Source organism: Stenella coeruleoalba (assembly GCF_951394435.1).
Source record: "Stenella coeruleoalba genome assembly, chromosome: 15".
NCBI classification, from domain to species: Eukaryota; Metazoa; Chordata; class Mammalia; order Artiodactyla; family Delphinidae; genus Stenella; species Stenella coeruleoalba.
The window spans coordinates 24,561,622-24,587,223 of record NC_137161.1 but is presented as its reverse complement, the minus strand read 5'-3'; the positions used below and the strand labels follow the sequence as shown (position 1 = coordinate 24,587,223).

The 25,602-nt window shown below is 48.7% G+C and overlaps 1 protein-coding gene and 1 long non-coding RNA gene across 2 annotated transcripts; one reads left to right on the top strand and one right to left on the bottom strand.

Moving 5' to 3' along the window:
• Positions 1 to 735: 735 nt before the first annotated feature.
• AHCY (adenosylhomocysteinase) lies at positions 736 to 16,988 on the bottom strand. Its single transcript, XM_079945959.1, has 10 exons — positions 16,842 to 16,988; positions 11,274 to 11,464; positions 10,046 to 10,121; positions 8,228 to 8,377; positions 7,124 to 7,236; positions 6,443 to 6,650; positions 6,264 to 6,351; positions 6,046 to 6,163; positions 5,043 to 5,237; positions 736 to 1,614 (listed from the first exon to the last, which is right to left on the bottom strand). The coding sequence occupies exons 1-10, from the start codon at positions 16,867 to 16,869 to the stop codon at positions 1,483 to 1,485; spliced, it is 1,299 nt and encodes a 432-aa protein (XP_079802085.1). The 5' UTR covers positions 16,870 to 16,988; the 3' UTR covers positions 736 to 1,482.
• LOC307198767 lies at positions 11,520 to 25,185 on the top strand. Its single transcript, XR_013831694.1, has 3 exons — positions 11,520 to 11,737; positions 21,465 to 21,888; positions 24,848 to 25,185. It is a non-coding gene; the product is annotated as an uncharacterized lncRNA (long non-coding RNA).
• Positions 25,186 to 25,602: the final 417 nt, after the last annotated feature.

Below are 25,602 nucleotides of genomic sequence, written 5' to 3'. Positions count from 1 at the left end.
GGTTAGGTCTCAAACATCCCAGCATCCCCATCAGGCCTTCCATGAGTGGAGGACCCTTAGAATAGTCCCTAGTTACCCTTCCCAGGCAGGTTCTTGTTTTTCTCTGACTTCCAAGACCAGAACAGGGGTTCAGTAAATGACAATTTAGGCAAATAGAGCACCCCATTTCCCACCCACCTTCCTGTGATTTGAATCATGATGAGGCCAGTTGTAACTGTGGACTTTAGGAAAGACGCTTAACTTCTGTAAGTCTCCATTCTCATCCATAAGATTAGGATAATAGTATTACTAAGCTTGTTGCGAGAATAATGAAACTACAAAGCACCTAGCACTCAGGAGGTGCTCAATAAACAACAGTCCCCCCAGGAGCAATGGATCAAGCCCAAGTGGAAATGGGGAGAAAACAATATTATAAATTGGAACAGAAAAAAATAAGGTAGAGGAAATAAATACAAACAGAGATTACAATAAATATAAATAGGTTAATCTCACCTATTAAATGACTCTTAGGTTGGGTAAAAAACAGGCTGTTTACAAAAGACACACCTGAAGACACAAGAGTTCTCTCTTCATTTTACCCAGTCTTCCAAGCCCAAGGGTGTGCCTGCAGCCCGTCACCCCACACTGCAACACAGCAGACTATTACAGCACATCAGACTATTACCCCTTGGCTTACACCCTACATTGTTGGCAGTGGATTATCTATAAAATAAAGGCTCAAAATTCTTTTAGGCACCAAAATTTTTATTAACCCACCTTCTTGCTCTCTTTTAACATTATAAACCAAATTAACCTCTTTTGACCCAGAGTTGTGATGAGAACATCAAGTTACAATGCACTTTTACGTTTCTCTGGCCCCTCTCAACCTCTGGCTGTCACTTCTCTCGTCCTTTCTTGGCTATCCCTTAACAATATATTCCAACCCCTGTAAAATAGGGACTAAAAGTACCAACCTCATCGTTCTGAGGTTTAAGGGAATGCCAAGCACTAAGCCGGGCTCTCAGGAGCATTCAAATTCCAACAGTTCCTCCACACCCTTTGACATAGCTCCTTCTCATCTGTCATGGGCTGAGGAACCAATGAACCTGTAAACCAAGAACATGGGTATAAAAAGTCCATAGGCCAAGTGAGGGCCTGGATGGTAAAGTGCATGGGCTTTGTGAACACCACTGCCAACTTCCAGCCTAAGGAAGGACTGACTGAGTGAGCAGTTCCAGAACCCCTGAGCTCATGGCTCCCTGTGGGTAACTCCCGTGTACCTCGATCATGACCAGGGCTGGAGGAGGGACTTCTCAATTCCCCCTGCCACACTTGGAACAGTATGAGGGATGCAGCAGAGGCCAAAGACTGAGTGACTAGCCCCAGGGAGTTGATGGGGAACATTATCAAACCAATCTCAAAGGTGGTGCCATTTGCTCTTGGGGAGGAGAGGTGGGACCCAGGCAAGGACAGCAGCTGGAAGGCAAAGGGCGGGCCTGGTTCTCAATAGCGGTAGTGATCAGGTTTGAAGGGGCCATCGCAGGACATGCCCAAGTACTGGGCCTGCTTCTCAGTCAGCTTGGTCAGCTTCACATTCAGCTTGCCCAGGTGGGCTTCAGCGACTGCTTCATCCAGCTGGGGAGAAACACAGAAAAAGCTGGAATCAGTGCCATGCTCTGGGATCCCTTACCTGCATCTAGCTGCCAAAAGAGGCAGGAACTGTTCTGTTGTGACATCTGCGGAGTGTTAAGCATATTACTTCATTCTATCCTCACAGCCAGCCTCCAGTGTGGCTTTTGGCTACTCAGCTCCCCTTCTTCAAGGGGGAACCAAGCTACATCCTCCCCTCCAAGCAGCCCTAATGGGACAATCAATTACATCTCCTTCCTTACCCTCCACCAACCTAAGCAGCTAACCAAAATGCTTCTCTGGAATTTATCTATGGACAGGACATATTTTCATGACAGGGGCTTTCAGGATTCCTAAACAGGGAGGCTATCAGTCTCTGCTCACCAGGGGCAAGTCTATTTGACAAATGAAGTGAATGTAGGGGGAAAAAAGAGCCAAGAGACAGAGAAAGAGCTCTGATGCCACTGATCCCTGGATCCAGTGTCTGAATCTTAGACCCCTCCATTACAGAACCAATAGAGTTCCTTTTTAGATTACACTGGTTGTGTTTGTTTCAAAATACATCCTTAGCACTGGTGGTATAGTGGTGAGCATAGCTGCCTTCCAAAATACGTCCTTAAAATCTTTGTCTATAAATTCATAAAACTCCTTCCTTCAAGAGGTGGAGCCTAAAAAAAAAAAAAAAAGAGGTGGAGCCTAATTCCTCACCCCTTGAGTGACTCAATTCTAATGAATAGAATAAAGCAGAAGTGATGGTGTGTGACTTGGAGACTGGGTCCTAAAAGGCACTTCAGCTTCCTCCTTTGCTCTCCCCCTGAATCTGGGGGAGGCCAGCTGCCATCTCATGAGGAAACTTAAGCAGCCCTATGGAGATACTCATGTGGCAAGGAACCACCTGCCAACAGTGATGTGAAGCAGATCTTCCAGCTCCAGTCAAGCCTTCAGATGACTGCAGCCCCGGCTGACATCTCGACTACAACCTCATGAATTAAGCTGCTCTCAAACTCTCAACCCACAGAAACTGAAATAATAAATGTTTATTGTTTTAAGCCAGTAAGTTTTGTATTTAAACTGCTATACGGTTAACAGATAACTAATACACCAGCTTGAACAGGGTTTCTATCTACCACTCGCCATCGAAAGGATCCTGACTAATAAAAAAATTGCCATCTCCTTTCACAAATGTGGAAATCAAGGCTCAGAAAGGTGCAATGACTTGCCCAAGGTCACAAAGCTAGTTAATGACAGAGCTAGGATTTGAATCCAGGGTCCACCTGGCTCCAAAGTCCCATAACTTGTCTCAAGTTATCGTCTCCAAGGCAGCTTTGAAGAGACAGAACAGAAACCAAGGAGGACAGAGGCTGGGGTTAGATAAGGCCTATTTCTAAGTCTGACCAGTGCTGAAATGCATAAGGTGGGCCTGAGAAGAAGGGCAAGTGGCTGTACTTAGAGAAGGATCAACCTTAAGCGGGGCTCTCACTTTCTCAGCATCCAGCTCCGGGTGGGGCCTCTTTCTACCCCCAAGTCCCATCCCATAATGGCACAATAGCCTTTAACCACAGCCCAGCCCAGACAGCTTTACATTCCCAAGTGGTTTCACACTCACGGTCTCATTAGAGGCTCACAAACACCCTTAAGAAGGAGGCCAGGGTTTATTCTTCTATTTAACAAATGAAGAAACTGGGGAGAGGCAGGCAAAGGCAGGAGCAGAGCCCAGCCCTAAGTCCTAAGTCCACGTCAGCTCTGGAGGCAGAATGAAGGTCTCCAGTGCCCAGAGGACACAATGAATTCTCCCTTCTCTTGGCCTGGCCTAGCCGAGAACACCCTTCCCTCTCCCTGCTGGGGAGGACATAACGGTTAACAACTTGGACAGGCAGGGGTGGGACATACTCTTGGCCCAATACTTTGCAGCTGTGGAGGCAAGTCACCCTCTGAAGCTTAGTTTCTTCTTCTGTAGGCTGGGTCTCTCAGAGCTGGTACAGAGATCAGTGATATTCAAGAGCGCTTGGTGCAAGTACCTTAAGAAATGGTGGCTGCTCTCTCTGTCATTGTTAACCAAGGTACATAATCCCTCTCCCGCATCTCGCATGTGAGATGTGAAGCCTGTCCCCAACCCGTATCTTGGCAGTGATGAAGGAAGAAGACGGGATGGGGCCAGGTGCTGGGGTAGGAGGTGAGCTCTTTGCCTCTCACTTCCAACCCCAGCCTCATTTTAAAGGCCTGCCCAATCTCTCACTATATTCACAGTCGTATTTCCTCCAACTGAGATCGGATGAGGGGTCGAATGAGACTTTTTTAACCGGACAACCAGCATGGGGACCTAGCAGGCTGCCCAGGACAGGACAGCCCCTTACAGGTAAAACACCTGGTCAGGCAAGACAGTGCCTGAGGAAGACTAGGGGGAAAGGAGTTGGCTGGCTCGGGGGCAGACAACCCAGCCTCTTCCTGCGTCTCATCAGTTGGCAGACCAGCTTTTCAAAGGGTGGGAGGAGTGGTATGAAGACACCACTGCAGCCTCTCCAGCAGCCAAGGGCTGGAAGCAAGAGCTACTCTTACCATTTAGCTGAGAGGGAAACTGAGGCCCAGTCAGGCAAAGTAGCAAAGCCAAGTTCACCCATGACACTGGCAAAAAAAAAGCCAGGACTAAAACATAGTGTTCTGATCTGTGGGAGAGGGCGGAGGCAGGGGGTGTTAGGACAAGCACTGGATGTGACGTCAGACGACCTCATTGTCATGGTTCATCTGACCACACACTCACAACACGTCAGGTGCCACGCTCAGTGTGTTAGTGGCATCATCCCATTCCAAGGCCACAATCACACAGCCTGTAGGCTGCATTCGGCTTACAAACACGTCCAAGTTAAACAACCTGGTTATATTTAAAAGCTGAATATTTCACATAAATATACTCATATCTAGCTTCCTTTGAAACGTCAGGAGCCCTGGTCCAGTGGGTCCAGGTTGCTGACAGGCAGCCAACCTCTTCAACTGGGGCACGTGCTCTTTGGTCAGTTCCCACCCAGCCCATTTACCTGCCCAATCCCTGTGGGCATGTGGGTTTGTGACCTGTGATCTAAGGAAATCCTCACAATCCTTAAGGAGGTACCATCACCTTCGTTTTACAGATAAGGAAATGGAGGCACAGTTACACAGCCTCTAAGTGGTAAGGGTGAGATGCAAACCTGGGTGTGTCTCACTCCAAAGCCCATGCTCCTCTCACCACCCAGCCCTGCCACTCTGGGAGTTATTCCCTGCTTTGGGCCCCAATTTCCTCCTCTGTTAAATGGAGAGAATGATTTCTGCCCTGCGGAGGACCCTATGAAGATCTTCAAGAGGGTAGAGAGGCGAGTACTGTATGCACTCTGGCGAGGCCTGCATGGAGAGCCCAGGGCTGGACACATGACCCTTGGCCAGGGGTGGAGGTAGGAACCTACCTTCTTGGGCAGGAAGTGGACCCCAACGGGATACTTGTCTGGGTGGGTCCACAGCTCAATCTGCGCCAGCACCTGGTTGGTGAAGGAGTTGCTCATCACGAAGCTGGGGTGGCCCATGGCGCAGCCCAGGTTGACCAGCCGGCCCTCGGCCAGAATGATGATGCGGCGCCCATTCTTCAACAAGTAGCGGTCCACCTACAAGTGGGCAGCACAGCGGTAAGGGCTGGTGGGCACAGCTCCCAGTGTCCACACCTATCCTCATCCTACCCTCCTGTCCAGCAGGCCTCCCGACCTCCAGCAGGGCCCACAGAGGGCCTGGACTGCCCCAGAACAACCTCCAGCACAGGGCCTGGCACACACAATTAATAAGAGCCAGTATTTGTTATGCAACCCTGAGCGGCAGACCTCATAGGTCTGCTGTGAGAATTTAAAGAGCTGACATGTACAAGGCACTTAGTTTAAGTACTACGTATTAGCTAATGTTATTATTATTGGCACATGCCCTGGGCTAAGAACATACATATAACCATATATATATATATATATACACAATATATATATAAAATTATCACATTTAATCCTACTAACAACCCTGTAAATTAAGTACTGCTATTATCCCCATTCCACAGATAAAGGAACTGAAGTTTAAAGGGTTAAGTTCTTTGTCCAGAGCCACACATTACAAAGTGGCTGCAACATGAGCCTGGACAGTCTGAGGACAGATCCCACGTTCTCAATCACCATGCCTAGTAACAAGTTGAATGCAGTGGTACTCAACCTTGGCTGCACTTCAGAACCATCTTGGGACCTTTAAAAATGGGGATGCCTTGGCCTCACTCCAAGATTCCAGTTTAAGCAGTCCTGAAACCAGTCCCTCTTCCGCCCATCCCACTGCCCAGGTTGCCAGAGCCTCATCATCTGACTTCCTGGACGGCCAGCCCACGAGCACGCCCCCCTCGGTGCTCCATCCACCAAGCCTGCTGGCAGGGCTGGGGCTTCTCACCTGGGGCTTGATGTTCACCTTCTCCACAGCGTTCTCGTTCAGCCACTTGACGTCAATCTCCACGTCAAAGTGTCCGATGTTACACACAATGGCGTCATCTTTCATCTGTTCAAAGTGCCTGTGGAAGAGCCCCAGCCTGTGACAGACTGTCAGGGACCAAAAGCAGCCGCAAGCCTGCCCCCTCCTTCACTCCCTGGGACCCCCCGCCTGGCGCCTACCGGCCGAGGATGATGTCGATACAACCCGTGGTGGTGACAAAGATGTTGCCCTCCTGACAGGCCTCATCCATGATGGTCACCTCATAGCCTGTGTAGAGACAGTGTCTGTGCGTCATCCAGGGTGGCCTTGCCCCCGCTCTGGCCCCAGTGGCTGACAACCAACCTTCACCCTATCATACCCTCCATGGCAGCCTGAAGCGCATTGATGGGGTCGATCTCCGTGATGATGACACGGGCCCCGAAGCCCCTGAGGGCCTGGGCACAGCCCTTGCCCACGTCGCCATAGCCCGCTACCACCGCCACCTTGCCCGCAATCATCACGTCTGTGGCCCGCTTGATGCCATCTATGAGGGACTCCCGGCAGCCATAGAGGTTGTCAAACTTGCTCTGAAAGGAGAGGGGGCAAGGCGGCTACGGGGGCAGGAGAGGCCCTGGGGCCTCAGACCCGCTCTCAACATCTCAGCCTGGTGGGCCTTGGGCTGATCACCTCCTGGGACTTCTCCCCACCAGCTAATGTGCTCATGTGCCCCTTGCCCGGCTCAGTCCCACGACTTTCTCCCTGGCCTTTCTCTGCCAGTCCAGAAGGCTTCCTGCGGATCAACTACGAGAGACTGTCCGGTCAAAGAATCTGCTTCACGTTAAACCTCTTGATGCCCAGCTCTGAGGCTCACTGCACAGTTCTTTGGCTGTTTAATGCCTTTAATGCTTTGCCTCATGACCCTAAGTCTACAACCCCTTTCCCCCCTCAAATGAGGGCTAAGCCCCTAGCCTGCAGCCTTCCCAGGGGACTTTCTGCAGGGCCTACTCCTGAGCTGCTCTGGGAACCAACAGCTGGAGCCATCACTGCCCCACAGGCTCACCTTGGTGACAGAGTCGTTGACATTGATGGCAGGCACCTTCAGGATCCCGCTGGCCATCATCTTGTACAGGTTGTGGACCCCCGTTGTGGTCTCTTCGGAGATGCCTCGGATGCCTGAACAAGAGAGGAGGGGATGAATTTCAGGCTAGGAAGGAGTGGCCCAAGGGACAGGGTGGCCTCTGAGATGAAACTCCAAGAGCCTCAGAGAGCCCACAACTGAACTCACCCAAATTCCTTACCTTTGCCTCCTAAAGCCGCTCCTCCTTCTGGGTTCCTATCTCTGTAACGGACACCACAGCCCACCTAATCACCTAGGCCAGCATGAGGGAGGAGCCACCACCATCACCAGGCCTAATGATTCTACCTCCCAACAACTCCCGAACTCATCACTTGCACTGTCACTGCCCTAGTCCCTGCCACCATTGTCACTTGCCCGTCCCAGCCACAACTCATCCTCTACACAGCAGCCATTTTTTTTTGCTGTACGCGGGCCTCTCACTGTTGCGGCCTCTCCCGTTGTGGAGCAACAGGCTCCGGACACGCAGGCTCAGCGGCCATGGCTCACGGGCCCAGCCGCTCCGCAGCATGTGGGATCCTCCCAGACCGGGGCACGAACCCGTGTCCCCTGCATCGGCAGGTGGACTCGCAACCACTGCGCCACCAGGGAAGCCCACAGCAGCCATTTTTAACATGTACATTTGCAGGGAAGTCTTTTCAGTACCATCCAATTACTTCCCTTTACTCTCAGGATCAAGCCAAACTCTTTTCTCAGTGTTTCATGAATGGTCTATCCATTCCTGCCTCAGGGCCTTTGCACTCACAACACTACCCCACTTTCCTCCCCACCTGCTTTTAACAAAGCTGACGCCTTCCCAGCTATTCTCAGCCCTGGCCTTGGCATGCCCTTGGGCCAGCCAGGTCTCCCCTAGCCACCCAGCCCCGAAGCCAGGCCCCAGCACGCCTACAGGAGCCTGCTGTTCTCCCATCTTCCACAGAATCTGCTGCTCGAGGCACTGGGAAGTCCTGCCAGGCCTGCTGATTTCATGCGGGCAAGCAGGCCCCGTTTAGACCACTAGCACCCAGCCCACCCACCCATCCTACTCACCTGACAGGAGCTGTGGGTACTTGGTGTGGATGAGGTTGGTGAGGTCACCACCATCGTCCAGAATCATGTTGAGGGGCCCGTCCTTGAAGTACAGCGTCTGCTCAATGCACCACAGATATTCCTCGTCCGTTTCACCCTTCCAGGCGTACACTGGAGAGTGAGTGGCACATCAGGGCCTGGCCCTCTCCACCGGCACTTGCTCCAGGGACCTACCTGGATAGAGCCAATACTATCTCCTTCCTAATTCCCATCCCCTGCCCCCTCTAAAACCTCTGAGGACTCAGCAACGGTAAGAACACAACTTGGAGCCAGAGAAATCTGCGTGCAAATCCTGGTTCTGCACTCACCAGCTGTGTGACTTTGGGAAAATCAGTTCACCTCTCTGAGCCTCAGTTTCCTCATCTATAATAGTATGGATTATGAGACAGAGGCCAAGTACAGACACCCCCCCCCCCATATATAGGTATCTGGAAATAATTATTTCCTTTCCTACCTCTTCTGTCTGGGCCCCCAACCCAGTGACCAGGGCTCCTACCCACAATGCCTACTGCTAGGATGGAGGTGCACAGGGGCAGGAAGCCACACTCAGGTGGACCCAAGCGAGACAAGATCCAAGATTCATTATGCACTGAAAGGACTTGATGGGCCAGCAGTCTCTGTGGTAGGTTATCCTAGGCAAAGTCTGGCCAAAAACTACTAACAGCAGCTACCACGTATGGAGCACTTTCTCTGTGCCAGACATTACTCTAACTGCTTCATGCCCCGTCTCATTTTTCCTCACAGAAACTCTGTGAGGCAGCCATTACCATCATCATCACTTACAGATGCCCAGAGAGGGGCTAAGATGTGCCCAGATCACTCAGCATGGCATTCCTGAGCAGGCATCAGAACCCAGGGCTCCTGGGAATTCGAGGGCAGACCAGTGGTTAGGACTCTGCACTTCTACTGCTAGGGGCCCAGGTTTGATCCCTGGGCCCCTAGGGTCAGGGAATTAAGATCTCGCAAGCCGCATGGCGCCGCCAAAAAAAAAGAAGCCAGGGCTCCTGACTGCCAGCCCAGGCTCCTCCCATCATATGGGACAACTGAGACACAGGTGTGGGGCTCCCATGAACCTCCTGTGAGCAAAGGATACCTGCCAAAGCAGGGCCAGCTTCCCCTCCCCCAAACTGGGGCAGACAATGGTATTAAAAACAAAACCTTTCCCAGAAAAGGGCCATGGAGCCCAAACTAGGCTGAGGAGTTGGGGACAGGCTGTTCCAAGCTTGGTCAGTCTTTGGAGAGGTCCTCCCCCACTCTTTACTCTCCACCTGTGTCTGGTTAGAAGGAACTGTGAATGTCCTATTTCATCATCATCAGAGCTAACCACTGCCCTCCTCAAGCCCAGGCAGACTTGTGTCTATTTCCCCAGCAGCTTGTGAGAAAGTCTTTCCTCTTTGGTCCTGGTATTTCCCCAGCGCCCTAGACCATCAGATACTACGCAATGGACCTCTGGGACTTTTTTATGCCCAGTATCCCTCCCTGATTCTTTCGGAAACAGACCCACATCATTCCTTTAGAGGATTTCCCCTCTTCAACATCATGTGGTTCCCAATCATTAGATCCCACCCTTCCTGATCACGTGACTTGAACTGGGCAAGTAAGTGCCTTCAATAGGATTTTAGATGACAGTTGGACAAAACAGTTCTTTCCAATGGGTCACTAGGCTAGGATTCTGTGGCCATGACTCCTCTCCTCTGCCGCAGGGAAGTCTGTAGCAGTAAAAGTCAGTGAAGCCATCAGCAGGAGTGAAGCCATCCCCCAGCAGCAAGCTGGCCTCACCTGGAATGCCAGCCTTGGCAATGGCAGCTGCTGCATGGTCCTGGGTGGAGAAGATATTGCAGCTGGACCACCGCACCTGAAAGAGCCAGCAAAACAGGGCTGCTCGCAGACAGTTCAGAAGACCAAGGTCACTGGACAGGGATAAGAAAACGCCCTGGAGCTAGGGCCGAGAGGCTCGGGATCTACATCCAGCCAGTTGTGCAACCTCAGGCTGGGTTGCAAATGGCAACCAGTGGATGGGAGTGGATGGGAGCCAGAGCACTGACAAGACCCAACTTATGTTAAAACATGGCTCTGCTGTGTGGAAGGGAAAAGGCTCCACACGGAAGCAAGGAGACAAGGGCAGAAGCTGTTGTTAGAGTTCAGACAAGAAATGCACCTCTAGCAGTGGAAGCGATGATGCGTGTACTTTGAGGGCTGAGCTGACAGGATTGCTGCAGGGTCCGTTGTTGGAGTAAGAGAGCAAGAGGAGTCAGGGACGACCCCAGGTTCTGAACTGAGAGGGCCTGTAAGGCTGAAGTCTGCATCTGCCTACACGGGGAAGCCTCCAAGAAGAGAAGGAAATCATGCGTTCCTTTGGACATGTTGAGACTGAGAGGTCAATCAGATCTCCAAGTTGAAGTGATACATCAGCTGCTGGGTATACAAGTCTGGAGTTCCAGGGAGAAGTCCAGGCTAGTACATAAAACTGGGAGTCATCACCATATAGACAGCATTTAAAGCCATAAAATCAGATTGCCAAGAGCGTGAGTATAGAAAAGAAAGAAGAGGTACAAGGACTGAACCCTGGTGTGTTCTGTAGCTGACTTTTGCTGCTCTGCCCTGCCCCCTGCTTTGGGAAACATCTTGCCCCCAGAGAAGTTGGAAGAGCTGCAATCATTGGTACACATAACCCAGGCTGAACCAATCAGAGCGCGCCATCCTTCCAGCAGCCATGATTGGCCAAGGGCAGGCACATGACCCCAGGAAGGCCTGGGAGAGCCAGTCCTTAGACGACTCAGTAGGACGCCGGGCTTGAGTTTTTCCTATCAGAGCTCCCCAGTCAGGAGAATGTGAACTGAGGGCAGTCAGACACCGTCTTCCCAGGGAGAGAAAATCTGCAGAGCAGTCACGACAAATGGAGGTGAGGGGGCACTGTGACAAGGCTGCAGCTGGACCCCCTGCTGGGCCTGAGGGGGCACAAGACTGGAGTTCCCCACTGCACAAGAACTGCTGCTGCCGGCCTCACCTCAGCACCCAGGGCAACGAGGGTCTCAATGAGGACAGCTGTCTCCACGGTCATGTGCAGGCAGCCGGCAATGCGGGCGCCCTTCAGTGGTTTGGAGGCCGAGTACATCTCCCGCATGCGCATCAGGCCCGGCATCTCATTCTCTGCGAGGTCCAGGGCCTTGCGCCCCCAGGCGGCCAGGCCGATGTCAGCTGTAGGGGCAGGATGGATGGGAGTTCGTGAGCCACCTCATCCCACGAACCACAAAGCACCGCCACTCAGCACTCCTCCACTTGCGGACTCGAAGCACTAGACTGGGTAATCTGGTCACTGCACTCTCTCACTCACGCAACAGGGATTTATGGAGCCAGGGCAGTCAAAAAAGAAAGACATGGTCCCTGCCAGTAACCACAGCTTACTTACAGCCTTGTGGGAGAACACATTTAATCAAAGAAGCACACAGGACCATGAATATTACAACACAGGTAAGTGCCCCCTTGAAAAATAGCTATCGGCCTATATATACCTCCTGCTACCCTTTCTGCTGCCACCTACCAACGTCCTCATTCCCTAAAGATTTTAGCTCCTGGCTCTCCACATTCCTAGTCACCACTCTTGGTGACTTCAGCACTCATAAATGATATAATCTAACACCTTGGACTCGGCACAGCTCCTTGATCTCCTTGAAGATATAAAAATGCTTCTCCAGTCCTAATGTTTCTCTCCACATGGAGGGAACTCATCTGTGTAACTAACACTCTGGGCCTCTCTCTGCCCCAGGGGAAGTGGAGTGACTTGTCTAGTAAACTTAGGAGGAATAAACTGGGCATGTGCAGTTCAGGTCTCCCTTGTTTTGCAAGCAAGCAGCAGCCAACCTACCTGCAGGAAGTGTGTTCTTCCACATAGAGACCTACCGAGGCCCGCCCTGCCTGTAACTGGTGGATTAACGGCTGAGTTTGGGGTTCAGTTAGCATGATCATTGGGACTTTGACAGTAATCTACATTCTCTGGCTTCGATGTTATTAGTCATCCCTTGGTCTCTACAGCAGATTGGTTCCGGGAACGCCTGTGGACACCAAAATTCTCAGATGCTCAAGTCCCTTATATAAAATGGCATAGTACAATGAATACTACTCCTCTCCCTTATAATCTCACCCTCCCTCCCCTGCCACACTAGCCCATTCTCAAGGTCAGTCCCTAGGTCAGTGTTTGCAAACTTCCCTGATAAGGGTCATCTGGCATGCTTACAAGTCTCCCCTGGGGAATCAAATTCAGTAGGTCTAGGATGGGGCCTGGAACTCCTCGTGATTTTTATCTTTAGGGGAGCTTAGATCCTGCCAATCACCCGAAAGGGGTGGTGGGTGGGAGGCAAAGGACTATAGAGAATTTAGTAAGAAATAATAAAACCAACTAAGTCACTCTGCTTCCTACTGTACATCTAAACAACTTCACAGATGCAATATACCCCCCATGGGAGGGACTACTCCCACTGTGGCTCAGCACACACCCACTCCACCCCTGCCCACTTCGGCAGGCCATCACCCATGATACTCTCCCTTGGAAATCTTGATTTCAAGCAACCGACTCTGGCCATGTCCCATCTTTCCAAAACTCTCTGTCTAGAGCCCAAACTCCAATAAAGCTGCAACGGGTCAGGTCAGAACCTTTAATCCGTTTATCCTACCAATTATCACTGTCCCTCACTGCACCCTTCATGTTCTCAACATGGTCCACAATTTAGATTCCACTGTCCCTTCTACCCTCTTGTTCTCTGAGAACTCCTCAGCAAAACTCCCACCCTGGTTAAACCCAGCCCTCCACTGCACCCACGTCATTGAGCCCAGCAGGAGGAAAATGATGACCACACCAAGAGTTTCATTTATTAAGACCACAAATCTCAAGGGACACTCCAGCAATCTTATTACATCTTCTTAGTAAATTTACCACCTTTCCCACTCCAAACTTCTAACCTTTCCTCATCAACTGATGACCTCACTTCACAATTCATCGAGAAGAATTCAGAACAATGCCACTCTTCCTCCAGAAATCCACTAGTCCTCCTCACATGTAGTTACGGACCAGGCATTCCTTTGTTACAACAGACAGAGCTGTCTCTGCTCTGTGGGGTCTGATCCCGTATTGTTTTACCTCCTTGATGACTTCACTACTCCACTAAAACTGCTCTTCTCAAGGTCTCTGTAAGGCCTAATCCCCATAACTAATGGTCAACTACCTATGTTCATGTTTCTCCCTGCAGCACGAATAGCACTGAGTACTCTCTCCTGAAACCCTTTCTTTGCTTGGCTTCTATGCCTGTCTTTCCGTGGCTTCCCTACCACCTTCCTGGATCCTCTTCCTGTTACAGACTCTAAAGTTTAGAAGCCCTCAGGGATTCATCATCTCCCTCTTCTCTCCTACCAGATGAGCTCATCCCATTTTATGGCTTGAAATACCTTTTCTATGGAAATGTCTCCCACACATTCATCTCCAGCCCAATCTTCTCCCCTGAACTTGAGACTCATATAATCCAACTGCCTATTCAGCATCTCAATTTGGATGCCCAACTAGATTATGTGTCAAGTTTGAGCCCTCGTGACTCCTTGCCTTCACCCCCAAACTTGTCACTCCCCAAATCTTCCCATTTTAGGAAATGAAACCACCATTCGACCAGCTGCTCCAGCCCAAAACTTACGATTTCTTGATTTCTCTTTCTCCCTTGCACCCCCTTTCAACCCATCAGCACACTGTTGGCTCAACATCCCAAATACAAGCAATCCAACAGCATCTCATCACCTTGGATCACTGAAGCCACCTCCTCACTGGTCTCCCTGCTCCCACGTACTATTCTCCCCACAGAAGTCAGAGAAACAAACTTTTCAATTTTAAAATATATCACCTCCATTCTTCTGCTCAAGTAAAAAACAAGCCGACATCCAATGGCTTCCGCTTAACCATGAATAAAATCCTAACTCATCACATGGCTTTAGGGTCCTACCCAGCTGACTGCCCACCCTTCTCCCCCATCTCTCCACCCTCTTCTCCCCCTCTCTAGTTGCTTAACCACATGAACCTCCGGGTGAGCTAAACTCATTCCCACCTCAGGGCTTTAACCAAGCAGCTCTCTTACCCTGGAAGGCTCCTCCCCAAGCACCTGATACAGTACCTGGCACACAGCAGGGGCTCAACAAAAACCTGGAAACAGGAAAGAACTTGGTATATTGTTGCTGGAGGAACAGAGTGTGCCAGGGTGACTCTAGTAGAGGGAGTAAGATGATGAGTCAGGACTTTATTCCTATAGAGTTTTAAGGGGAGTATCATGACCAGACTTGTCTTCCGAAAAGCCCTCTTTGGTTGCTGCATGTATCTGTGGAGCAAGAGACCCGGGGACACCTTTGAGGAGGGAGACCAGGACTGGGGTGGTGGCCACAGAGACAGAGAATTGAGCAGATCTCCTCACTTATAAAATGGAGACAATACTACTATATTATCCGTATGCATGTCTGTCCCACCCTCATCCTTGAGTCACCCTTGTACCTCTAGTGCCCAGCTGGGCCTGGCACAGAGAAGGGGTCCACAAATGTTTACCAACCACACCTGTTGTTAGGACTGAATGAGAGAAGGTCCACGAAAGGGGCTGGCAAGAGACAGGGTTAGCAAACAAGAAACAAATCTGAACCTAGTCCAACTCCCAGCATTTACCAATGAGGAAAGGCTCAGAGAAGGGCTTGCCCCAGGTTCCACAGCCAGTCAATGGCAGAGGCAGGACTGGTGGCCAGGGAGGGCTAGAGCCAGAGGCTCCTGGGAGGCACACAGCAGTAGCGGACAATGGTTCCCATCCTATCCTAAGCTTCACCCCCTCTGCCACCACCTGTCCCTCTAGCCAAAAAGAACTCTTTCACTGCCCTCAGGACAGCTGTGTCAGCCCTGGTGTTTTCGTGGGTCCCTCAGCTCCAAGGGCACAGGAGGGTCTGGCACTCTAAGCTCTGGGGGTTTTGGTGCCCAGGAGAGCTGAGGACTTGCAGAGGTTGCAGTAACACCTGTCCCAGGACAAGCTAAGAGGCATAATAGCAAAACCCTCTCTGAGCCTCAGTTTCTTCATCTGTAAAGTGGGAATAATCATCCCTAACCTTCTATGAGCCCTGAGGATTAAAGAAGATGCCATATGGGCAAGGTCGGGCACACTGTGCCCTCCCTGATGGAGGCGTCCTTCCTCCAACCCTACCTAGCCAAGCTTCTCCACTTCCAAATGCAGCCTTATCTGCTGCCACACAACCCAAAGCCCTCAACCCTAACCCATCCAACTCTCCACAGTGTAACATGTCCCCATTCCAGTTCTGCCACTGGACCTTGACTTAGTCTTTCTGGGCTTCAGTTTCATTCACACAATAGGGACAATAACCTTCTCTGGCCTGCTACTTGATAAACTACTATTGACAGGTTGTTATTTTCCACAGTCTTTGCAAGTCACTTCCTGTTAGGGCTTCAGTTTCTTCCTCTGTATCATGAGATAAAGTCCACCTCTAAAGATCATTCTGTAAACAAATGTAGATCCCCAGATACATAGCAAGTGCTCCATGAATGATGCTTTTCTCCAGGTTGAATGGTGTCTTGAATTTACTTTAAAAATTGCTAGCCAGGCTGAACTGGTTTTTGCTGAAAGGTCATTAGGGTTATTCCAAATGTGGTCACTTATATACAGTGGTGAAAAGGTGGGCACAGCCTGGGTTCATATCCTGCTCCACCACCTCCCAGCTGTAAAAATGTGGGCAAGTTACCTTTTTTCCTGGGTTTCAGTAAACCCATCATAAGATGAGAAAGTAATAGTCCCTTCCCTAAAAACCCATTAGAATAAAATGAATTAATCTATAATAAACGTAGAAGGCAATGCCCATTCCATAGTAAACGCCCAATAAACGTTAACTATCAGTGTATCAGCTTCAATCCATAGAACAGCAGGAAGAATTTTTCTAACCACTCCAAAATTTCTTCGAGATTCTCTGTATGACTGTACCTTCTGGCCAGGTGGGTGACCCCAAAAGGTTGAGTAACAAGCCCAAAGTCCCTGGTAAGTGGACTAGCCCGGCCTCAGGCTTAGTCTCCAGGCCTCTCCCCACGTGCCCTTCGGGGCCCCAGTGCCCTCGCCTTCCCTGTAGGAGGCTCAGAGAGGGTGGGCACTTGCCCGGGACCACCAAGTAGCCAAGGAGCCGGTCCAGGCCCAGGAGGCAGGATCCAGGCCCCCTAGGTCCCGGCAGGTGCCACTGGTCCCAGGCCGTGGCCAGGTGCCCGCTGCCCGCCTGCCCCAGGAGGCTCTGGCAAAACACGCCGCCAGTTCGCTGCTCCGCGGGCCTCGCTGCTGCACCGGCCTCGCGGGGCACGCCGGGACGCATAGTCCGCGGCCGCCTCCGAAGACCCGCTCGCGGCGGCGGGAGAACTCCAACCCCCAGACGGCCTCGCGCGGCCAAGACCGCGCTGTGCCGGCGATTCAAGGGGGTCCTTCTGAGCACCCCGGGTCGGCTCCGCGGCAGCCGCCCCAACAGGCCCCCAGCGGAGGCGGGGCAGACGCGGCCGACTGCACGTCCTGGAACTCACCGACTTTGTAAGGCAGCTTGTCCGACATGCCGGCGGCGTTTCCGCACGGAGTGATGGATACGAGCGAAGGGTGCCGAGCCGCGGGCTGAGGACTGGAGCGGGGCAGGCGGCGCCGGTTAGGGGCCTGCGCGTGGCGCCGGCGCCTTTAAATATCTTCCCCTGGTTTGCATATTCATGAGTCCCGCTGGATCTGAGCCATAGGGGCGGGGCAAACGCACGGGGGCGGGGCCGGAGTGAACTTTGGTCCCTGCTGAGCGCAGTTTTTTTCCCATGCGGTCCTTCCACCTCCCGCCCTGGGCTGCGAAGGGAGATGGGGATAGGCCTGAGAACTAACTCGAGGCTGTTCTTTCTTTCATTCGTTCAACCAGTAACACTGATGTCAGAACCGGGTGAAACTGAAATTCCAACCAGTTCACTTCCCCGAACCTCAGTTTCTTCTTCAGTAAAGTGGGCAGAATGATACCTACCATACAGATTCTAAGTTGCAATATGTCAAGTTCCTAGCACATCCTAGACCTTCCACCCTCCTCCCACTATCCTGAGTTTAGTTAAATTTGTGTGCGTGTTTATACTTTTACTACATATGTATAAATCATTAAATGCTTCATAGAATTCTTTCTGTGTTTAAAACCTTCATATAAATGGTACCATACTGAAAAAAAAAAAACAATGGTACCATACTGTACTTATCCTTCTGCAGTTTGCTTTTTACTGTTAAGAGCCATGCATAGACTTTGAATGTATTCATTTTTGCTTCTGTATAGAATTTCATTGTCTACATCCCATGATTAATTTATCTGTTCTCCTGTTTGCTGGCATTCGGGTTGTATAGTCAGTCTGCCATTATTGCATACATGGAAAAATGAACATTGTCTCTTAGTGCCCATGAGTTGGTGTCTCTGGGCCATAAGTGTACTTAAGGGTGAAGTTTATGAGCTGAAGGCACATTTTTAACTTTCCTAGATATTGCCAAATTGTTTTCCAAAATAGTTTATCCTCTCACCAGCAGTGTCTGAGAGGGCTTGTTGTTCCACATCCCTGTCACCACTTGTCAGTCTGACATAAATTTTTGTTAAACTGATGGGTGTGCAAATCTCCTTGTGGTTTTAATCGGCCACCTGAAGACTCTTTAACATCTCTCTAGGAACCCTCTGCCCTAGCATCCACCCAGCTGCTATCTCCTTCCTCTCCTTCTCATACTTTTTCAGAGTTGACCCATTCTGTGTCTGTGCTTTCTCACCACCCACTCAGTCCTCAGCTGTGTGATCTCCACCCCCAGGTCTCTGCTGAAACTGCTCCAGCCAAGGTCAGCAGGGAACCTGGCTGAATCCAAAGGATGTGCCTCAGCCTGCATCCCAACTCACCTCACTGCTGCACACAATGTGCCCTTGGCCTCCACTTTCCTGACTCTCCTCCCACTCTCCACAGGGTAACTTCTCTGGCCTAAGCAACTTCCTATCCTTCACTAGCATCTTCAAGTGTTGATGTTCCTTTTTTCTCTTACTCTGCTCCATCTTCCAGGCCCATCTCACCCACAGTTATGGCTATTGTGACCACTTATATCCAGGTAATCCCAGTGTTCATGGAATAAAACACTGCCTTACCCCAGACACTGCCTGTTTCGCTTCTCCATTACATGCCCCTTCTCCCTGGAGTTACCACTACAGTGATTAATGTTTAATGTCTTTATCATTCCCTTGCTTTTTAAAAATGGATGTTACTACTTCTATGACTCTCCTAAATAATACACTGTTTAGTTTTGACTGTGTTTTGCCCTTGTATAAATGAAATCATACTGAATATATTCTTCTGCAAGTTGCTTTCTCATTCAACATTGCTTCTGAGAGTCATTCATGTATATACTGTAGCTATGGTTCATTTATTTTCATTTCTGTTTAATCCACTTATTTATTCATTCTATTGTTGATGGACATTGGGTTGTTTCAGGGTTTTTTTGTTTTTTGTTTTTTATTTATTTTTGGCTGCATTGGGTCTTCGTTGCTGCGTGTGGGCTTTCTCCAGTTGTGGCGAGTGGAGGCTACTCTTTGTTGTGATTTGCGGACTTCTCATTTTGGTTGGTTTTTTTGTTGCGGAGCACAGGCTCTAGGTGCGTGGACTTCAGTAGCTGCTGCACGCAGACTCCGTAGTTGTGACATGCGGGCCCTGGAGTGCGCAGGCTCAGTAGTTGTGGCACACGGGCTTAGTTGCTCCGCGGCATGTGGGATCTTCCCGGACCAGGGATCGGACCCGTGTCCCCTGCATTGGCAGGTGAATTCTTAACCATCGTGCCAGCAGGGAAGTCCCTGTTTCAGTTTTTTGCTACTACAAAGAATACTGCTCTAACATTCTTATGTATGTGTGTAGATCGATACAGATATAGATATAGATAGATATAGATATAGAATTTGGGAGTTGAATTACTTGAACAGATATGCTCATGTCCAACTTAACTAGGTAATATGAAACTGTTTCCTAAAGTGGTTGCATCAGTCTATACTCTGACCAGCAGTGGATAAAAACTCTTGTTTTATGCCCTTATCAGCATACCAATTTTTTTTTTTCCAATCTGGCAGGTATGAAATGATTTCTCATTGTGGTTTTAATTTGCATTTCTTTGACAACTGTGACTAATGAGGTAGAGCATGTGTTCATATGTTATAACCCATCTGGGAGTCTTTGTCTGTAAAAGTTCCATTCATGTCTTTGCCTGTCTAAAACTAGGTGGTTTGTTTTTCTTTTCAGCTAATAGGAATTCTTTTTTTTTTTTTAATTTATTTATTTTATTTATTTTTTATTTTTGGCTGCGTTGGGTCTTTGTTGCTGTGCGCAGGATTTCTCTAGTTGTGGCGAGCAGGGGCTACTCTTCATTGCGGTGCATGGGCTTCTCATTGCGGCAGCTTCTCTTGTTGTGGAGCACGGGCTCTAGGCACACGGGCTTCAGTAGTTGTGGCACGTGGGCTCAGTAGTTGTGGCTCACGGGCTCTAGAGCGCAGGCTCAGTAGTTGTGGCACACGGGCTTAGTTGCTCCGTGGCATGTGGGATCTTCCCAGACCAGGGCCCGAACCCGTATCCTCTACATTGGCAGGCGGATTCTCAACCACTGCGCCACCAGGGAAGCCCAATAGGAATTCTTTACATGTTCTGGATAATAGTCCTTTGCTAATTATATGTGATGCAAATATCTTCTCCAGGTTTGTGGTTTGTGTTCTCACCCTCTCTCTGTTGTTTTTTGATAAATAGAAATTCTTAGTTTTAATATAGTCAAATTTATCAATCTTTGCCCGTAGTGTTAGTGGCAGTTTTTGTCTTGTTTTAGAAAACCTATATACCCCAAAGTCATAAAGAATTTCTCCTATATTGTTATCCCAAAGTTTTATAGTTCAAATATGTATGTGGTGTGAGGTAGGAATTCTATTTCATTTTTTTCCCATAAGGATAAGCACTTGTCCCAGCACCACTTATGGGATAGTGCACCCTTCTCCCAGTGACCTATAGAGCCATCTCTGTCATACATTAAGTGTCCATAAATCCACGGGTTATTCCTACCTCTCTATTTTGACGCATTGATCTGAAATTGGGAAATCAAATTAGTTGAAATTACTAAAGATTTATAATAAATCTTGATTTGGTAGGGGAAGTTCTCCCACCTTGTTCTTCTTCAGGGGTACCTTGTGGGAGTTCCCTAGTGGCTTAGTGGTTAGGATTCTGGGTTTTCACTGCTGTGGCCTGGGCTCAATCCCTGACCAGGAAACTGAGGTTCTGCAAGCCGTGCAGTATAGCAAAAAAAAAAAAAAAAAAAAAGAGCATCTTGCACTGTCTTAGACATTTTAGAGTCACCTTGTCAAGTTTTGGGGGAAAAAAGCTTTTCTGAATTTTTACTAAAATTGTATTAATCTGTAAATTACTTAGGGGGAGAGTTAACATCTTTATGTCATTGAGTATATCAACATTAACATGGTACATATTGATGTATATATTGATATATATTTTTATATACATATATATTTACATGCATTTCTGCACTTATTTATTTTATTTTGTGTTTTTGGTTTTTTTCTCTCTCCATTTATTTAGATCTTCTTTAGTGTATTTCAATAAAGTTATTTATTTTTCTCGGGACTTCCCTGGTGGCACAGTGGTTAAGAATCGCCTGCCAATGCAGGGGACACAGGTTCGAGCCTCATCTGGGAAGATCCCACACTCTACGGAACAACTAAACCCGTGCACCACAACTACTGAGCCTGCGTGCTACAACTACTGAAGCCCATGCGCCTAGAGCCCGTGCTCTGCAACAAGAGAAGCCACCACAATGAGAAACCCGCACACCACAATGAAGAGTAGCCCCCGCTCTCTTCAACTAGAGAAAACCCACCCAGCAACGAAGACCCAATGCAGCCAAAAATAAATAAATTTTTAAAACAAACTTATTTATTTTTCTCTATAAAGATCCTGAATATATTTTGTTAGATTGATTTCTAGGTGTTTTTTTATGTTATTTAAAATTTTTTTTTTTAGATGTTTGTGGCAGATGTTTACAAATGAATTGCTTTTAGTAGATTGATCTTCTGTTCAGCAGCCTTGATGAACTCTTACTTGCTTTTTTTTTTTTTTTGCGGTTCGCAGGCCTGTCACTGCTGCGGCCCCGCCCCCAGACGCGCAGGCTCAGCGGCCAAGGCTCACGGGCCAAGGCTCACGGGCCCAGCCTCTACACGGCACATGGGATCCTTCCGGACCGGGGCACGAACCCGTGCCCCCCTGCATCAGCAGGCGGACTCCCAACCACTGCGCCACCAGGGAAGCCCCTCTTACTTGCTTTTAAATACTCGTGTTGACTATGTACACAATCATATCCTCTGTAAGCAAGGATAATTTTGTTTCTTATTTTCCAATCCTGACACTGTTTTGTCTTTTTTTTCTTGCCTTACTGCAACTGGCTGGACTTCTAGTACAACGGTAAATGGAAGAGGTGGACATTGGCCCCCTTATCTTGTTCTACTACCTCTTGTGTCCTTCATCTGATTGACTGACTGGCACCTCCCTCCACCAAGTAATTGCACATTTTATCATCATCAATAGAGCTATAGGGAATTACCTGGCAGTCCAGTGGTTAGGACTCCAAACTCTCACTGCCAAGAGCCAGGGTACAATCCCTGGTGGAGGAACTAAAATCCCATAAGCCTCATGGTGCGACCAAAAAAAAAGAGAGAGAGAGCTATAAAATCCGTTCCCCCTCCCCATGACCAACAGCCTAATTCCATCCTTCATCACCTCCCAGCTGGATCAGTGCACCAGCCTCCTCACTGGTCTTCAAGCATCCAGCCTAGCTGTGTCCGATTCATCCTCAACCCTATAGCCAGAGTGATATATATATATATATATATATATATAGGCCATACCACGTGGCTTGCAGGATCTTAGTTGCCGGACCAGGGATCAAACCTGGGTCCGTAGCAGTGAAAGCATGGAGTCCTAACCACTGCACCGCCAGGGAATTCCCCAGAGTGATATTTTGAAAACACAAATATGCCTATATTTTCCTCCTGCTTAAAACTGTTCATTGGCTTCCGGTTGCCTAAAGCAGTGGTCTCTAAAGTGTCTTTTTGATCAGTTTTTTTTTTCTCAAATACTATTACATTCCTTACAACATGACTGACAAGGACAGGAGTTCACAGGAGGAGGAGAACTGTCAGCTTCACCCTTTTCTGTTTGTTCGCTGTTGTGACTTTAGCATTATCTGGAACTTGCCATTTCTTTGCAGGAATATTTTGAAGCCAATTGTCCATTTTGTGGGGCTAATATAGGAAAACTGGTAACATGATATTTATGTTTGCTTAGCCTGACAGAGGCACACACTACACACACAGTGTACTGCAGAATTCTGAAAGGTGGGGGTAAGGACCCCACTGCCCACCCCTCCCAGGTGTGGACCCCCTTCCCTCAGGAAGTCTCTGCTACCTCACATGACACTGACCTCAGACAAAGGTCAGACATACAGACCAAGTGAGAGTAATGGTGTCAATTACTGACAAAAATCCATCCTAAGTGTACATCGTGCTTTGGGAGATATCAGCTAAGGACATATTTGCTAATGTATGTAGTTTAAGTTCATTTGAACAAAACTTTCGGGGATTGCTGGCCTCAGGAGAAGGTCCAAGCACCTTCCAGGCCCTCCTTGGTGTGGTCCCTGCTATGAACCTCACCTTGTCTCTTTGCCCCCAACAGTAGCACAGTTCACATTATAGCAACTCAAAACTTGTGGATGGTTCTCCCACACCATGTTCTTTCCTGCCTTGATATTCTCTCCTTTCTCCCTGGATGCTCCCTGACCCCACACTTCCTGTCAAAGTCCCACTTGTCCTTTAAAGCCCAGCCCTTCCTTGACACCCCCGCCCAGGCCAGAATAGATGTCTCCTCTGTGCTCCCACAAAATCCCTAATGCAACTCTAGCACTGTATTTTCCACATTGTTTCATATCATCTTTGCGGGGAGGCGGGACTCTTTCTCTTTAGCCCCAGGATCCAGCACAGACCCTGGTTAATTTTTTTAAATAATAATATAAATATTAATAAAACCAGAAGTTGAGGTCCTTCATTTATTCATTCATTAGGTATTGATCAAGTTCTACTAACTGCCAGGCACTGAGCTAGCTTCTGAGAATGCAGCTGTGATCAAGCCAGACACAGCCCCTGCCCTCATGGAGTTTGCATTCTAATGGGCAAGGGGTGGAAAATAAAGAAATGAACAAGCAATTTCAGATAAGGATTTTTTTGTGCTGCCCGAAGGCCTTTGCACATGCTATTCCTTCTGCTTAGAAAGTTCTTCCTGACCCTTTGCATGAGAAGCCACTGATCTTCCTATAAATCAGGTGTGCCAAAATGTAGCTTTATTATTCTTTTTCTGTGACTCAGTGGAGAGAAGGAAGCCCTTCCAACCTGAGACTTCTGAAGTCCCTTCCAACCTGAGACACTGTGTTTCCCATTGCAGCAGTGTTGTCAGCCCTACTTTGATCCCTTGGGTTCCTAGGAAAATCATCCTGGGGAATTCCCTGGAGGTCCAGTGGTTAGGACTTCCGTCTTCCACTGCAGGGGGCACAGGTTCAATCTCTGGTCAGGAAACTAAGATCCTGCATGCCGTGCCTCGTGGCCAAGAAAAACAAAACAAAAACAAAAAAATCATCCTGGCACATAGTAGATGCTTAATTTGTTGTCTGATTGACTGGTTGAATGAATGAATGTAGTTACATTTTACCTTTTGGACAATAAATCAAATTTATTTTTCATTCTAACATAGAGAAGTTGAAAAATAGAGAACGGGGAAAAAAAGCATCTGTCTTAGCCTGAGTTTCATAGAAAGTAGAACTCACAACGTAGGTTTAAGTTTGGACCTTTAGGGTGTGTGATCCAGGGGTGCAGACTGAGGGAGGACGAGGGAGCAGAGCAGAGAATGACCAGGTGGACAGCTGTATCACTTGGCTAGCCACCGCTCTGGGCTACTCTATCTTACCGTGGAACCACCTGAGGAACTGAATGAAATGTGTGCTACCCACAGCTAGCTACATAATTTGCGATGCCCAGTGTAAAGTGAAAATGCAAGGCCCTTGTTCAAAAAGCATTGGGGTGGCAGAATTCCCCAGCGGTCCAGTGGTGAGGACTCCGAGCTCTCACTGCCAAGGGCCCAGATTCAATCCCTGGTTGGGGAACTAAGATTCGATAAGCCCCAAGGCTCAGCCAAAAAAAAAGAAAAAAAAAAAAGCACTAGGGGGAGGGGAGAGTGCCATCAAAGTACTAAAATACAGAAATACAGAAGCTTTCCTTCTCTTCCGCAGTCTCTCTCCTGACTTATCATGTTTCTTATTTGCTATTTAATGTCACAGTAAGTAAAGAAAAAATTTTAATTTAAACTTTACCATGCATCTTTATATTGTACAATGCAGTTTTTTGTTTGTTTGTTTTGTTTTGTTTTAGTGGTATGCGGGTCTCTCACTGTTGTGGCCTCTCCTGTTGCAGAGCAAAGGCTCCGGACGCTCAGGCTCAGCGGCCATGGCTCACAGGCCTAGCCGCTCCGTGACATGTGGGATCTTCCCGGACCGGAGCACGAACCCGTGTCGCCTGCATCGGCAGGCGGACTCTCAACCACTGCGCCACCAGGGAAGCCCTACAATGCAGTTTTAAAGGTAAATATAAGAGCATTCAGTTCATATGTAGAATCACTAAAATAACAGAATTTGTATTTCATAGCTTGTATATGCATAAGTGTTTTGTTCTAACCAGAAAGAGTAAACAGTGCACACAAAAAACTTCCTTTGGGACTTCCCTGGCGGTCCAAAAGTTAGGACTTGGTGCTTAACCCGGTGGGGGAACTAAGATCCTGCAAGCTGCATTGTGCCAAGGAAAAAACAAAACAACTTCATTTTACTTTTTGATATTCGCACATTATATGTGCACGTTTTATCAGCACTCTGCCCTCAGCTTACTGGTGAGTAAGGAAGGACCAAAAGGAAGAGGAACTATGGATTTCCCCATCTTTCCTTTCCGTCTACATTTTCAGTGTGTTTGGCTAATACAGAGTAACATGAGAAAGACATGGCAGAGTCCCTTGGTTGTTAAGGTTTTTCTGTGTTCAAATCAAGCTCTGGTTTGTACTGGTTTGTGCTCTCTTTGAGTCTTGCTGAAATCCATACATCGTGCTCTGCTGGAATTTTGCGTCCATGGGACTTGGAGACCGTGATATTCACGCAGATATACATTGTCTGTACCATCAT

Excerpts from the sequence above, each read along its gene's own strand:
- AHCY (XM_079945959.1), bottom strand. The coding sequence starts at position 16,869 with ATGTCGGACAAGCTGCCTTACAAAGTCG. Across the intron at positions 8,378-10,045 it reads TGCCAAGGCTGGCATTCCAG|TGTACGCCTGGAAGGGTGAA; the intron begins GTGAGGCCAGCT and ends CTCACTCTCCAG. Across the intron at positions 6,651-7,123 it reads TCAACGACTCTGTCACCAAG|AGCAAGTTTGACAACCTCTA; the intron begins GTGAGCCTGTGG and ends CTCTCCTTTCAG.